This window comes from Bos indicus, chromosome 2, assembly GCF_029378745.1.
Source record: "Bos indicus isolate NIAB-ARS_2022 breed Sahiwal x Tharparkar chromosome 2, NIAB-ARS_B.indTharparkar_mat_pri_1.0, whole genome shotgun sequence".
Taxonomy (NCBI): domain Eukaryota; kingdom Metazoa; phylum Chordata; class Mammalia; order Artiodactyla; family Bovidae; genus Bos; species Bos indicus.
This window is the reverse complement of record NC_091761.1, coordinates 129185503-129199811: the sequence shown is the minus strand read 5'-3', so window position 1 is coordinate 129199811 and position 14309 is coordinate 129185503. Positions and strand designations below refer to the sequence as shown.

The 14309-nt window shown below is 49.1% G+C and overlaps 1 protein-coding gene across 4 annotated transcripts in view; it reads right to left on the bottom strand.

Moving 5' to 3' along the window:
• The window catches only part of TCEA3 (transcription elongation factor A3), a 52096-nt gene that overhangs the window by 14781 nt on the left and 23006 nt on the right, over nucleotides 1-14309 (bottom strand). For all 4 annotated transcript variants that reach the window (XM_070776830.1, XM_070776826.1, XM_070776825.1 and 1 more), the window contains 3 exons: nucleotides 6862-7025; nucleotides 6634-6689; nucleotides 2490-2645 (listed from right to left, as the gene is read on the bottom strand). In XM_070776830.1, the coding sequence (XP_070632931.1) occupies nucleotides 2490-2645; nucleotides 6634-6689; nucleotides 6862-7025 (376 nt within the window). The remainder of the gene's footprint in view (nucleotides 1-2489; nucleotides 2646-6633; nucleotides 6690-6861; nucleotides 7026-14309) is intronic.

Sequence of the window (14309 nt, the reverse complement as noted above, 5' to 3'; positions counted from 1 at the left end):
TCTCGTTGCAGACCATGGGCTCTGGGGCGCACACAGGCTTCCGTAGTTGTAGTTCCTGGGCCCTAGGGCACAGGCTCAATAGTTGTGGCCCACGGGCTTAGCTGCTCCTCAGCATGGGAGCTTCCCGGATTAGGGATCAAACCCATGACTTCTGCATTGCAGGTGGATTCTTTACCACTGAGCCACCAGGGAAGCCCTGATCCTATATTTCTTATAGAAATTTCCTGCCTAGAGTAGAAGCTGACCCCAAGAAGAAGGCCCTCTGGACCTCTGTTGCCTGGGGTGCTGGCGGAGGCCCTTTGGTGGCTGGCACTGGCAATCCCCGGGGAGGCCTGGTGTGGTCCTGGGTTGCTGTCCTTGGCCTGGTCAGCCTCTTCTTGGGCCTGTTGATCACCTGATTCTCTTGCCCTGTTCTAGTGAATAGTCCTTGGATGGGGCCAGAGTTGGCTGGTTACTTTGCTGAGACTTCTGGAGCCTTTGTCCTAACTCAGGCACCCAGCTCTGTTCCAGCCTCGGGCTTCTGGGAACTTGCCAGGCGTGGCTCACACCCATGTCTACACCTTGCTGTTGGTTTTCCAGGGCCCGGTTTCCCAATGTCTCTGCGACCGCCTGTAAGACACTCTGATGATAGCATTCTTATGACACACGCACAGAGGCAAAGGGACCCCAGAGCCACAGAGTGAGAGGCAGACAGAAACGCAGGCTGGGTTCCCATCTAAGTTGCAGCGCCACCTCACAAGGAAAGAGGATACTGTTAAGCCAAGTTGCATGTGTAACCCTGGGTATATGTTGTTGCTGCTGCTGCTACTGCTAAGTCGCTTCAGTCGTGTCCGACTCTGTGTGACCCTGTAGACGGCAGCCCACCAAGGCTCCCCGTCCCTGGGATTCTCCAGGCAAAAATACTGGAGTGGGTTGCCATTTCCTTCTCCAGGGGATCTTCCCAACCCCGGGATCGAACCCAGGTCTCCCGCATTGCAGGCAGACACTTTAACCTCTGAGCCACCAGGGAAGCCCCTTTAAACACTTTACATGTGTTAACTCATTCTGTCCTTCGTGAGACAGCTGTTATTCCCAATTTACAGATGAGAAAACTGAGGCATAGAGAGGTAAAGTGGCTGGTCTAAGATCACATAGCTCAGCGGCAGAGGCAGAAGTCAAACCAGGGCAATTTGGTGCAGCTCCCAAGCTTCTAACCACTGCACATACTCCCTCAAACAGGCTTGTTCCCTTTTCCTTCCCTTAGTGACTCCTTCACACTGGGTCAATCCTTCCTTCCTATTAAGTTCCCACAGTGGCTCTATCATGGCAGCCACCACCTCTGTATGAAATATATCTGTATACATGTCTGTTGTGCTCCATAGAGTCAGGGACTCTGATTCAGACTTGGGCCCAGAGTTGGGGAATGGGATGTAGGATTGAACGAGGCAGAAGAGGGAGGCAGATCACAAAGCAGGGAGGAGGGACTTCCCTGGTGGTCCAGTCGTTAAGAAGCTGCCTTCCTATGTGGGGGACGCTTGCTCCTTGGAAGAAAAGCTATGACCAACCTAGACAGCCACAGACATTACTTTGCTGACAAAGGTCCATCTAGTCAAAGCTATGGTTTTTCCAGTATTCATGTATGGATGTGAGAGCTGGACTATAAAGAAAGCTGAGAGCCAAAGAATTGATGCTTTTGAGCTGTGGTGTTGGAGAAGCCTCTTGAGAGTCCCTTGGACTGCAAGGAGATCCAACCAGTCCATTCTAAAGGAAATCCTAAAGCTGAAGCTCCAATACTTTGGCCACCTGATGAGATGAGCCCACTCATTGGAAAAGACCCCCATGCTGGGAAATATTGAAGGCAGGAGGAGAAGGGGGAAAGAGAAGAGGAGATGGTTGGATAGTGTTACCGACTCAATGGACATTGGTTTGAGCAAGCTCTGGGAAACAGTGAAGGACAGGGAAGCCTGGCATGCTGCAGTCCACGAGGTCGCAGAGTCAGACACAACCGAGCCACTGAACAACATGTGGCGGATGCAGGTGCAGGGGAGCTAAGACCCCACGTGCCACGGAGTAACAGCCCGAGCGCCACGTCTGCGCTGCGATGAAGACCTGGCGCAGCCAAAACAAAAACAAGCAAACAAACGAACTAAAGTGGGGAGGAGCAGATGCTCCGAGGCTGAACAGCTTGGCTCCTGGCATCACCCTTTTCTGGCTGTGTGCACAGGCGAATCAGTTAAATCCTCTGAACTTCAGTGTCCTCACCTGTAAGACTGGAGATGATAAACATTTCTGCCTCCGTTGGTGTGAAGCTAAACTGGCCCATGTGCCTGAAGCGATGAGTGCAATGCTGAATGCCTGGTAGCTGTGTTCACTGTTCTGACCCAGAGGCCCTGAGGGATGGGGCGTCCGAGATGGTCCCTAGCTAAGGTAGCCCCTGGCTTATCACTGTGTCGCAAGCCTCTGCCTCTCAGCCTTGGGCAAGACTGGAGGGGCCCCGGCCCCGCCCTCACCTCTGCTGTCATCTTGGCAATGAGCCCCGCGGAGATGGCCCCACTGAGCACGTTCCGCCTCAGGCCGGGATTCCTGGGGTCCTTGAGGTTGCTGATGCGGCTGCGTACGCGGTTCCGGTACTTCATGTCCGTGCTCTTGAGCTCCTGGTAGATATGTGACACAGTCAAGGGCCAGCCAGCCACTCATAGAGGGGCCCGGGAGCATGGGGAGCCAGTCCCTGAAGCCTGAGGAGCCCCAAGGCCATCTCTCTCTTTCCTTGGACTCGCCTCACCCCAAGTGCTCGAGTGAGTACCCCCAACTTGGACAGGGGTCAGACCCCTTCATGGCCTCTGACTCCCCAAGTCAGGGTCCTCACGTGGGCATTTGGGATCAGCCACATATCGGGGACAGGAAACAGCCTTCAAGGTGAGATCGGGTCATCACAAGCGCTGTGGGGCCAGGGACCCCAGGAATGGGCAGTCTGGGTTTGTTTGAGCCTCCTGTGTGACCTCAGGTGAGCCCACGACCTCTTTGTGCCTCGGCTTCCCTCTCCATAAAACACAGGTTGTCATGAGGATTCCCTGAGCTAAGCTGCACGCTGCACTCGTGTGGTGGTTGGGGCGTGTCAAATGCTCAACTTTTAGGGGCTTAGATGATAGTGATGACGATGACCCCCTAGTTTGGAAGGGCTCCTGGACACTTTTAAGTCCAGCTGTCAGAGGAAAACATCAGATTGGGGGCCACGTGTCTAAGGCTCTAGGAAGTATTACAATAAAGAATGCATTGGCTTTTGTTTCATCTGGTGTCTGAGCACATTACAACACAGAACAGCCTCCCCTTCCTCTCTTTTTCTCTAGGAATACCTATTGCAGAACGCACTTTGGGAATTGCTGGTCAGTTACTTTGCTCATTAATAGATGAGGAAGCTGAGGCTCAGAAAGGGTACAGGCCCTTGCTCAAGGTCACAGGGCACATTCCCGGCAGAGGCAGGGCTGGAAGCCAGACTCCCTCCTGACGGTAACACTCTCTTCTCCACTCACCCAGCAGGAAGTCACCCCTGGCCACCGACCACAGGGAGTTCTCTGTCCAGAAGCTGCATCCCAGATGGGCCTCCTCCTTGCTCCCTCCCCCTCCTCCCTCCTCCAGAGGAGCTCAGGGAACACAGCCACATTTTCTTGGCCTCCGCGAAGCCAAGAAGAATCAGGAAGATGAAGCCTTTTCTGGGAAAACCCCTATATATACGAGAAAGAAACTGTGGGGAATGTGGAGAAATGGACACAGCTGGCTAGCTCCAAGTGGTGGGAGGGAAGGTGGTGGTATTTATTTTTCCTGTTTTTGTTTGTATAGTACAATAAAATCTGAGAAGGAAGAATATGCTCTCATGCACTTGAAAGCCCCAGTATTTGTTTAAAAATCTTATGTGTTTGGGATCCTTGGAAGTGGAGATGTGCTTGATAAGTGGGGACAGCAGGGCTGAGGATCCTTTCGTCTGCCTCTTCCTGAGTCTGCCTCCTTTCATCAAGGTCTCAGAGGAGGATGAGGTGGAGCAGACCCAGGCATCACTGACCTCCTGCCCCCCCTCCCCGCAACCTCCTCCCCACCCCGACATGAGCACACGTGAGCCCCAAGGCTGCCATGTTCGTCCAGGCCCCCAAACTCCTCCTCCCTCTGACCTCCCACCACCTATGAACAAAGAGCTGAAGGGTTGTTGGTGCAGCTCTGATGGCCTTTCCTTCAGAAGAGGGTCATTCAGAGGACGGAAGGCCATCAGCGGAGGCCATGCACTGGGTCATCTTCTCTAACTGGGCTTGAAGGTGGAGGGACCTTCTCGGAGGGACAACTGTTCGGGAGAAAACAAAGATGAAGCTCGTAATAGCTCTGATGCCTCGTGTTCTGTGTTCCTGAATTAATTAGAAATTTTGAGAGTGAACTTGGACAGGAATGAGATTAGTTCAAGAAGTGCTGGTTAATAACCAAATGATGGTGGAGGGAAACTCCCAGGAGATGTGTTGGAGGCTATTAGGGTGGTTCTTAGGCAAGAGATCGAGGGAGGCAAATCTGTTTTCTGAGACTGGCCCCTGTACCTTCCCTAACCTGCTGAGCCCCTAGGTAGAGCCCAGGAGGGCAGGAAAGGGCCTCAATGGGACACTCACACCCCTGTTCCCTGGGGAGTCTGTCCCCAGCCTCCACACTTCTTTGATATGCAAAGATTTGTCTCCAGTAAAAGGAATTCTATGCATTCACTCAGTGGGGCACAGTGTGGAGGCCCTTCTTCTCTCAAGACAGAAATCTTGGGACTTCCCTGGTGGTTCAGTGGTTAGAACACCATGTTTCCAGTGCAGGGGGCCTGGGTTCTATCCCTGATTGGGGAACCAAGGCCCAGCAAGCTCAAGGCATTGCTAAAACAACACAGCAAGTAAGTGTCAGTAAGTAACTCCTGGTCACTCAGTCTTGTCCAACTCCACGAGCCCATGGACCGTAGCCTTCCAGGCTCCTCTGCCCGTGGGACTTTCCCGGCAAGACAACAAAAAAAGCAACAAAAAAACTTTCAGTTCAATTGGCCAGACCACACAGCAGACATCTCCTCTGTCTATACAAGGCTGCTTTCAGATGGTGGGAGCATGGCATATAGGGGAAGAACTCAGGACATGGAATCCAGAGACTAAGGTTTTCAGTTCAGCTTTGACACTCAGTAGTTCCCGAGCCTCAGTTGCCTCATCTGTAAACTGGGAACAACAGCCCCTGCCTCACAGAGATTGTTGTAAGTGTTAACAGAGGTTGTTATTGTTCAGCCACTAAGTCTTGTCTGACTCTTGGTGACCCCATGAAGCTCGCCAGGTTTCACTATCCTTCACTATCCCCTAGAGTTTGCTCAAACTCATGTCCACTGAGTCAATGATGCCAACCAATCATCTCATCCTCCATTATCCCCTTCTCCTCCTGCCCTCAATCTTTCCCAGCATCAGGGTCTTTTTCAGCAAGTCAGCTCTTTGCATCAGGTGGCCAAAGTATTGGAGTTTCAGCTTCAGCATCAGTCTTTCCAATGAATATTCAAGACTGATTTCCTTTAGGATTGGCTGCTTTGATCTCCTTGTAGTCCAAGGAACTCTCAAGAATCTTCTCCAGCACCACAATTCAAAAACGGCAATTATTTGATGTTCAGTATTCTTTATGGTCCAACTCTCACATCCATACATGACTACTGGAAAAACCATAGCTTTGACTATAAGGACCTTTGTTGGCAAAGTGATGTCTCTGCTTTTGAATATGCTGCCTAGGTTTGTCATAGCTTTTCTTCCAAGGAGCAAGCGTCCTCTAATTTCACGGCTGCAGTCACCATCCTCAGTGATTCTGGAGCCCAAGAAAATAAAGTCTGTCACTCTCCACTTTTTTACCTGATGCCATGATCTTCATTTTTTGAATGCTGAGATTTAAGTCAGCTTTTTTACTCTCCTCTTTCACTTTCATCAAGAGACTCTTTAGTTCCTCTTCGCTTTCTGCCATTAGGGTGGTATCATTTGCATATCTGAGGTTATTGATATTTCTCCCGGCAATCTACAGAGGTAGGAAGTGTCGACTGACCAAGACACAGAGCCTGATACTTGGGGGGTCAAAGACGGGAGTTGTTATCTTCAGAGGAGGAAGAGAGGGAAGGCTGAACGTGAGGAATGCTGTCCTCTCTTTGTGTCTCACCTCCTCGATAATGTCACAACCCAGACCTGTCAAGACACAGCCTCTCTGAGCCCTGAGCCCTCGGGTTCTTTTTATTTTTGGCTGTTTTTCTGGCTGTTACAGCTTGCATGATCTTAGTTCCCCGATAAGGGATTGAACCCAGGCCCCTGGCAGTGAAAGCGTGGAGTCCTAACCACTGGATGTTCAGGGAAGTCCCAACCTTCAGGTTGTAGAGTCACACTTGCTGGGTTCAAATCTTAATTATGCCAGTACTATTAACTGATGGGCGTTGGCAAGGACTTACCTGCTCTGAGCCTCAGTTAACCTCACCTGTAAAATGAGGGAACCTTCCCTGTGAGATTGCTCTCCACATGAAATGAGGTACTGCTTCTAAACAGCCTAGCCCACTCACTGTCCTGGATCCCTTGCATTTGGGACACCTGCTGCTGGACAGTTTAGGCACCCACAGCCCTGGCACAGCTCAAGGATATGATCTTCAATTTCTGATGCCATCTTGTCACAGTTGACTCCATAGTCCTTGTAATCATCTAAAAGAGATTCGGGAAACATAGGCATGAGTTGAAGATGACCTTGGCAGTGAAGCCTGTTTGTACAGGGGACTCCAGCATCTTGTACCACTTTCATGGTGTGGAGAAAAACCACCTCTCCCAGATCTTGGGGAGCCCTTCCCTCCCCGGCCACTGGTTCAGGCTCTCTCACCATCCGCCTTCAGAGCCGCAGAGAGCATCTCCACACACTTGTCCCGGACGGAGTCCCCCGTGAGATAGCAGGGCGCCAGGAGGCAGACGGAGGGGGCAAACGTGGGGCTCGAGGGGCTGCTGGGTGTTCTGGGGGTCTCCGCTTTTGATTTGCTGCTGTTTGATCTGAGGATGACAACCAGTAACAGACATGTTGACAACAAGCAAATAAAGCATTTTGTTGAGCACCAGTGTTTTCATGGATGATCTCCTTTAATCCTCATAAAAACTCTATGAGGAAGGTGCTATTTTAGGCACTTGACATGGATCATCTCATTTAATCCTCTGAGGTTGGTACTATACTTATCCCCACTTTACAGTTGTATTTTAAAGTGTGTTTTAGAGAGAGAGAGAGAGATGTGCACATCTGGAAACCAGCAGAACCAGAATTGAAACCCAGGTGGGTGAACACTGGTACCCAGGCACTTAGCCAACCGCTGTGCTCTGCTGAGAGGTTGCAGAGCACTGTCCGATGCCAATAATTCTATCACCCACCATGCTAGCTGTTCTCTCTCATCTGCTCTCATAGAACCGTCTGTTTACTCATTCGATAAATATTAGGCATCTATTCTCCAGGTACTGTGCTGAGAACAAGGCATAAAGCAGACAAGTCAGAAGAGTTCCTTCGCACAAGGAGCTATAGTCCAGTGAAAAATGAATTTACCACCAGTTAATTGGCTTTTGACTGAACTGAACTGAATTGCCTTTCACCATGTGTCAGGAACTGTGCAAGGCCCTTTAGGAGCATTTTCTAATTTGGACCTCAGAGCAGTCCTTGGAGGTAGATACTGTAATCACCACCATTTGCAGATGAAGAAACAAGGGACAGATCTGCCTAAAGTTACACTGCTAAGATTTGAAACCAGATCTATCTGATTCCAATGCCTGTGCTCTTAACTCCTATGATACACCGCCTAAGAATCATCCCGTTTTGGTTTTGGCTTAAAAGGCCACAAATATATATGCACTGGAGGGATAACCATGTTTCCTAGTCAGCTCAGGCTGCCATAATAAAATACTATAGACTACGTTACTTAGCAGCAATTCATTTCTCACAATTCTGGAGACTGGGAAGTCTAAGATCAAGGTGTCCATTAATCTGGTTTCTGGCCAGAGCTCTCTTCTGGGCTTTATACAGCCACCTTCTTGCTAAGCCCTCACATGGTGGAGAAAGAGCAAGTAAGTTCTGAAGTGTCTTTTCAGTTCAGTTCAGTTGCTCAGTCATGTCCAACTCTTTGCAACCCCATGAACTGCAGCATGCCAGGCCTCCCTGTCCATCACCAACTCCTGGAGTCCACCCAAACCCATGTCCATTCTATTGGTGATGCCATCCAACCATCTCATCCTCTGTTGTCCCCTTCTTTTCCTGCCTTCAATCTTTCCCAGCATCAGGGTCTTTTCCAATGAGTCAGCTCTTCGCATCAGGTGGCCAAAGTATTGGAGTTTCAGCTTCAACATCAGTCCCTCCAATGAACACCCAGGACTTATCTCCTTTAAGGACGATAATCCTACTGGATCAGGGCTCCATCCTTATGACCTTATTTAACCTTAATTACCTCCCTAATGGCCCTATGTCCAAATACAGTCATGTTGGGGGGGTTGGGATTTTAACATATGAATTCTGGGGAATCACAGACTTTCAAATAGTAACACCATTTCAAAAACTTTTTTTTTTTTTTGGGCTGCACTGCATGGCATGCAGGATCTTAGTTCCCCAACCAGGGATTGAATCCACACCCCTTGCAGTGGAAGCTCAGAGTCTTAACCACTAGACTGCCAGTGAAGTCCTAACACCAGGTTAATAGCAATTCTCTCTCTTAGATGGGATTACAAGAGATTTTCACTTTCTTCTTTCACATACATATTTTCTAAGTCTGCCCTAAAGAACATATCTGCTTTTGTCATGAGACACACCTTTCTTTTTGGTTTGTAATATTTGACCATCATGAGTGGTCCCTCTGTGCTGATGGCTCAGATAGGAAGTTTCCCGTCTTCCTGTTCTCCAGTAAAAGTGGAGGCAACCTGAGTGTCCAGGGCTTCCCAGGTGGTGTGATGGGAAATCCAACTGCCAATGCAGGTTCAATCCCTGGGTCAGAAAGATCCATTGGAGAAGGAAATGGCAAAACACTCCAGTAGTCTTGCCTGGAGAATCCCACGCACAGAGGAGCCTGGCGGGCTACAGTCCACGGGGTCACAAAGAGTCGGACACGACTGAGTGACTGAGCACACACATAAAGCTGAGTGTCTGTCCATCAGTTTATGAATGTATAAACAAACTGTGGTATGTAATACAACAGAATATTATTCAGCTATAAAAGGAACAGAATTCTGAAACATGTTACTTAGAAGACATTATGATGAGTGAAATAAGCCAAATACAAAAGGACAAATACTGTAAGCCTCCACTCATATGAAGTCATATGAAGTACCTAGGGTAGTCAAATTCATAGAGACAGAATGCAGAAAGGTGTTGGGAGGAACAGAGAATGGAGAGTTATTGTTTAATTGGAAGGAAAGTTATGACCAACCTAGACAGCATATTCAAAAGCAGAGACATTACTTTGCCAACAAAGGTCCATCTAGTCAAGGCTATGGTTTTTACAGTGGTCATGTATGGATGTGAGAGTTGGACTATAAAGAAAGCTGAGAGCCGAAGAATTGATGGTTTTGAACTGTGGTGTTGGAGAAGACTCTTGAGAGTTCCTTGGACAGCAAGGAGATCCAACCAGTCCATCCTAAAGGAGATCAGTCCTGGGTGTTTATTGGAAGGACTGATGTTGAAGCTGAAACTCCAATACTTTGGCCACCTGATGTGAAGAGCTGACTCACTGGAAAAGACCCTGACGCTGGGAAAGATTGACGGCAGGAGGAGAAGGGGACAACAGAGGATGAGATGGTTGGATGGCATCATTGACTCGATGGACATGGGTTTGGGTGGACTCCGGGAGCTGGTGACGGACAGGGAGGCCTGGCGTCTTGCGGTTCATGGGGTCTCAAAGAGTTGGACACGACTGAGCAACTGAACTGAATTGAACTGATAGAGTTTTAGTTTTGAATGATGAAAAAGTTCTGGAGATGGAAGGTGGTGATGGATATATAACAATGTCAGCATACTTAATACTAGTGATTTGTATACTTAAAAATGATTAAAATGGGTAAGTTTTATGTTATATATATTTTACCACAATAAAAAAAATCTGTATAGTAAGTTCAGTGAATAAGAGCAGCCAGAAACCCTGAAATAAGTGATGGCAACTAATGTTTTAAATACTGGGTTGGCCAATAAGTTCATTAGGTTTTTCTATAGGACATAACTGAGAAATCCAAACGAACTTTTTGGCCAACCCCATATTTGGCAAATCTTTTCTTTTTTTGATGTGGACCATTTTTAAAAAGTCTTTTGAATTTGTTACAACATTGCTTCTGTTTTATGTTTTGGCTTTTGGGCCACAAGGCATGTAGGATCTTAGCTCCCCAGCCAGGGACAGAACCTGCGTGCCCTGCATTTGAAAGGCAAAGTCTTAACTAATGGACTGCCAGAGAAGTCCCATTTGCTAAATCTTAATTCATTTGAAATGATGAAATATCTTTTTTTTTTTTTGGTCTCATGCTGCAGGAAAAAAAACGGTTAAAGTGGCGAATTCTTTGGTGGTCCAGACTTTAAGGACTTTGCACTTTCACTGCTGAGGGTACGGATTCGATCCCTGGTCTGGGAACTGAAATACCACAGGCTTCGTGATGGCCCAAAAAAAGGGTGGTGGGTTTGAAATGGTAAATTTTGTTATATATACTACTTTGAAGTGAAAGTCGCTCAGTCGTGTCTGACTCTTTGCGACCCTGTGGACTATACAGTCTATGGACCTCTCCAGGCCAGAATAGTGGAGTGGGTAGCCTTTCCCTTCTCCAGATATACTACTTTACCACTGTATAAAAAAAGAGTGAAGTGCCGATACACGTAACCAAAAAAACCAGGCCGAGGCTCAGACTCCACCCGCTTGTCGGTCGCTTTTGGTTCCTGTGAGCAGGTGCTGGGCGGTACAATGAGAGCATCACCTAGATTCCTGGTGGTGGCCCCAGAATGTCAGGCCTTCCTGAGTGGCATGAGAAAGGTCAAACTGGTCATACGACCCTGTAATGTGGCCCAAGAAATTCAGCGAGGGATGGGGCCGGGAGTTGGCCACCAGAGGAGTGGATGGGAAAACGAATTCTTGGGAGAAATTTGTGGAAGCGTGGAAGTCCATGGTTTGTATGGGCAGGACTGAGGGGCTCAGGGCAGCTGAAGGAGGAGAGCGAGGGAGCTGGGGAAAAAGGATTTCTGGCCAGACTCTGGAGTGTGTTAAAGATGCTAATAACAAAAGCCATCATTTACTGCCTGTTTGCTACTTATTCCACTCCATAACCCTGAGAGTCATAAGTAACTGGCCCCATTTTACATACCAGAGGATGGAGAGATAACTGTACCGAACTCTCCCTTTCAGAGCTGTTTCCACACTACTCTTGGGGTGGGGGCCAGTCAAGACCTCTCTGCCTTCTCTTGGCTCTTCCCACTCTCCTCTTTCAGTAACCCATCAGGATCTGCCAGTCAGTCCTCATGCTTCCAAGGAAAAACTGACTCATCAGAGTTGAAGAAGTGAGTCACTTCTTCCACTCCACCAGGCTGACCCCTTGTGGAAGGGCCCAAAGGACTGCTGTTTCCCAAAACTCCAAGGGGCACCATCCTCATTGTCACCTGGGTACCTCTTGAAGTTGTACAGTGCACAACCTGTGCAGCTGTCCTAGGCAGCTCTGGAGATATGGATGCACTTCTTTCTTTCAGGAAAATGGTGCTGGACTTCTCAAAGGTCAAGCCCAAGAAATTCTGTCTGGGAGTGAGGCTGGTTGAGTAGCCCAAGCTTCCCAGTGTTAAAAAACCTGGGGTGGGACTTCCCTGGTGGTCCAGTGGTTAAGAATCAGTCTGCTAAGACAGGAGACACAGATTCGATCCCTGCTCCAGGAAGATTCCACATGCCGAGGGACAACTAAGCCCGTGCGCTACAACCACTGAAGCCCCAGAGCCTGTGCTGGGCAACAAGAGAAGCCACTGCAGTAAGAAGCCCATGCACCGTAAGTAGCTCTCCGTAACTAGAGAAAGCCTGCACGCAGCAACGAAGACCCAGCACACCCAAATAAATAAAATTTTAAAACCTGGGATGACAAGATAATCCCATCGTTCAGTGTGAATTCTGCCATCCACCTCCTTGTCCCCCAATTCCTGCTACTTTGCACTGACCTTGACACAGGGGACTCTTGTCACCATAGATGCCCTTGGGCCACTGAGAGTTTTGTGTTCTCTGGAGCCTTGAGGTTCCTAAAGGTGTCTCAGGGCTGCCACAGAGTGGGGTGGTCTGAGGAGGGAAGGCTCTGTCCTCTTAAGGTTTATTTATTTTTTGCCTCGCTGCAGAGTTTGCAGGATCTTAGATCCCCAACCGGGGACTGAACTCAGACTCATGGCATTGGAAGTCCTGAGTCCTAACCACCAGACGGCCGGGTAACTGCCAAGGTGTACATTTTGAATTCCCCCAAATTTTGTCCAAACGGATTCCCTAGTTTTATTATTTTTTTTTAAATTCAGTTTGAACTTCACCATTCTAGATTAATTCAGCCTGGGTTTTGCCCAGCTCTGCCTCACAACTGGTGGCCTGGCAGCAGAGCACAGGACAGAGAAGCTGAGATCCAAGCGTCTTGTCCTAGAGTCAGATTCCAGCAGGAGTCAAGGTGCAGGTGATCGAAGGCTGCTGCTGCTGCTGCTAAGTTGCTTCAGTTGTGTCCGACTCTGCACGACCCCATAGACGGCAGCCTACCAGGCTCCTCTGTCCATGGGATTTTCCAGGCAAGAGTACTGGAGCGGGGTGCCATTGCCTTCTCCAAGGGAAGGCTGGGAAGTGGGTAAATTCAGGTCTAAGGGGCTGCCTGCGAACCAACACGAATCTTCCCGCACCCAGTCCTGGCCACTGGGCTCTCACCTGCATGACCACAGGAGACCCCAAGCTGCTCTCCCTGCCTCCCCCGACAATCTACAAAAACCCACAGCTGATGCCATCACTCCCCTGCTTCTGATTGTCTTAACAGCTTCCAATCATTTCCAGCATAAAGTCAAACTCCTCACCATGGCCTCCTATCATCCCCCCAACATCTGGCTGCGGCCTCCCCTACTGACTTAATCTCACACCTCACTCCCCCCACAGGTCACTGGAGCCCAACCCCCCTGCACTGCTGCTTTCTGTTTCTTAAGCGCACCCATCACTCCCACCACAGGGCTGGTCCCCCTCCTCCTGGAAGGCCCTTCCTCCTGCAGATTTTCTTATGATGGGTCCTTTCCTGCCAGGCAGGTCCCAGCTCCAACGTCACATCCTCAGGGAGGCCTTCCTGGACCATCCCAGCCAAGCCAACTCTCCTGCCCTGGAACTCTCTAGCACATGACCCAATTTCTTTCATCCACAGCACTTATCCAATCTGTAATTAACTTGTTTGTGTTTATAAACACTGTCTGCCTCCATCTCCAGATTACAGGTTCCAGAGAACCAGGACCCCATCTGCGGGCTCACCACTGTCTTCCAGCACCTGTGACAAGGCCCTAGGTAGACACCTGATGGATCTTTATCAAGTGAATGAACAGATGATGAATTGAGGGAGTGGGCCACAGAAATGAAAGGCACATCCAGGGGTCTAGACAGCGCTGACTTGGGCAGGGGATAGGTCCTCTTTGGAAAACCAGCTGCCCAACTGCTCTGGGATTAACAGAGGGCCCTTTGAGCCAGCATCTGTCAACTCCCACAGCCTGGACCAACCCATCTCCTACAGCTGGGACGGAGCCCAGATTCTTCCTGGTGTTGCCCCTCACGGACCTGTGTGCCCATCACCACATCCTCAGTGTCTAAGACTCATTGGTGGGGAACCAGGAAGGGAGGAGTCAACAGCATACTGCTTGGAAGGAGGCATAATAATGTTAATAAAAGTTGTCAGTTTTGGGGGTAGTGTATTTATGAAGAGCCCAGGCTTCAGAGGAGAAGGGGGCAACAGAGGATGAAACAGTCAGACAGCATCACTTCTACTGGATGATATGGTTAGACAAACTCAATGGACATGAATCTGAGCAAACTCCAGGAGAGAGTGAAGGACAGGGGAGCCTGGTATGCTGCCGTCCATGTTCTTGCAAAGAGTCAGACGTGACTTAGTGACTGAACAACAACAGACTCCAGGGCCAGACTCGCAGATTCAACTTCCAATAACACCACTTTGTAGCCATTTGACCTTGGATGAGTTCCTTAACTTCCAGGTGCCTCCGTTTTCTCATATCTAAATAGAACAACAGTGCTCACCTTATAGAGTTGCTCAGAATATTAAAGCATCTAAGAGAATTCCAGCAACAGA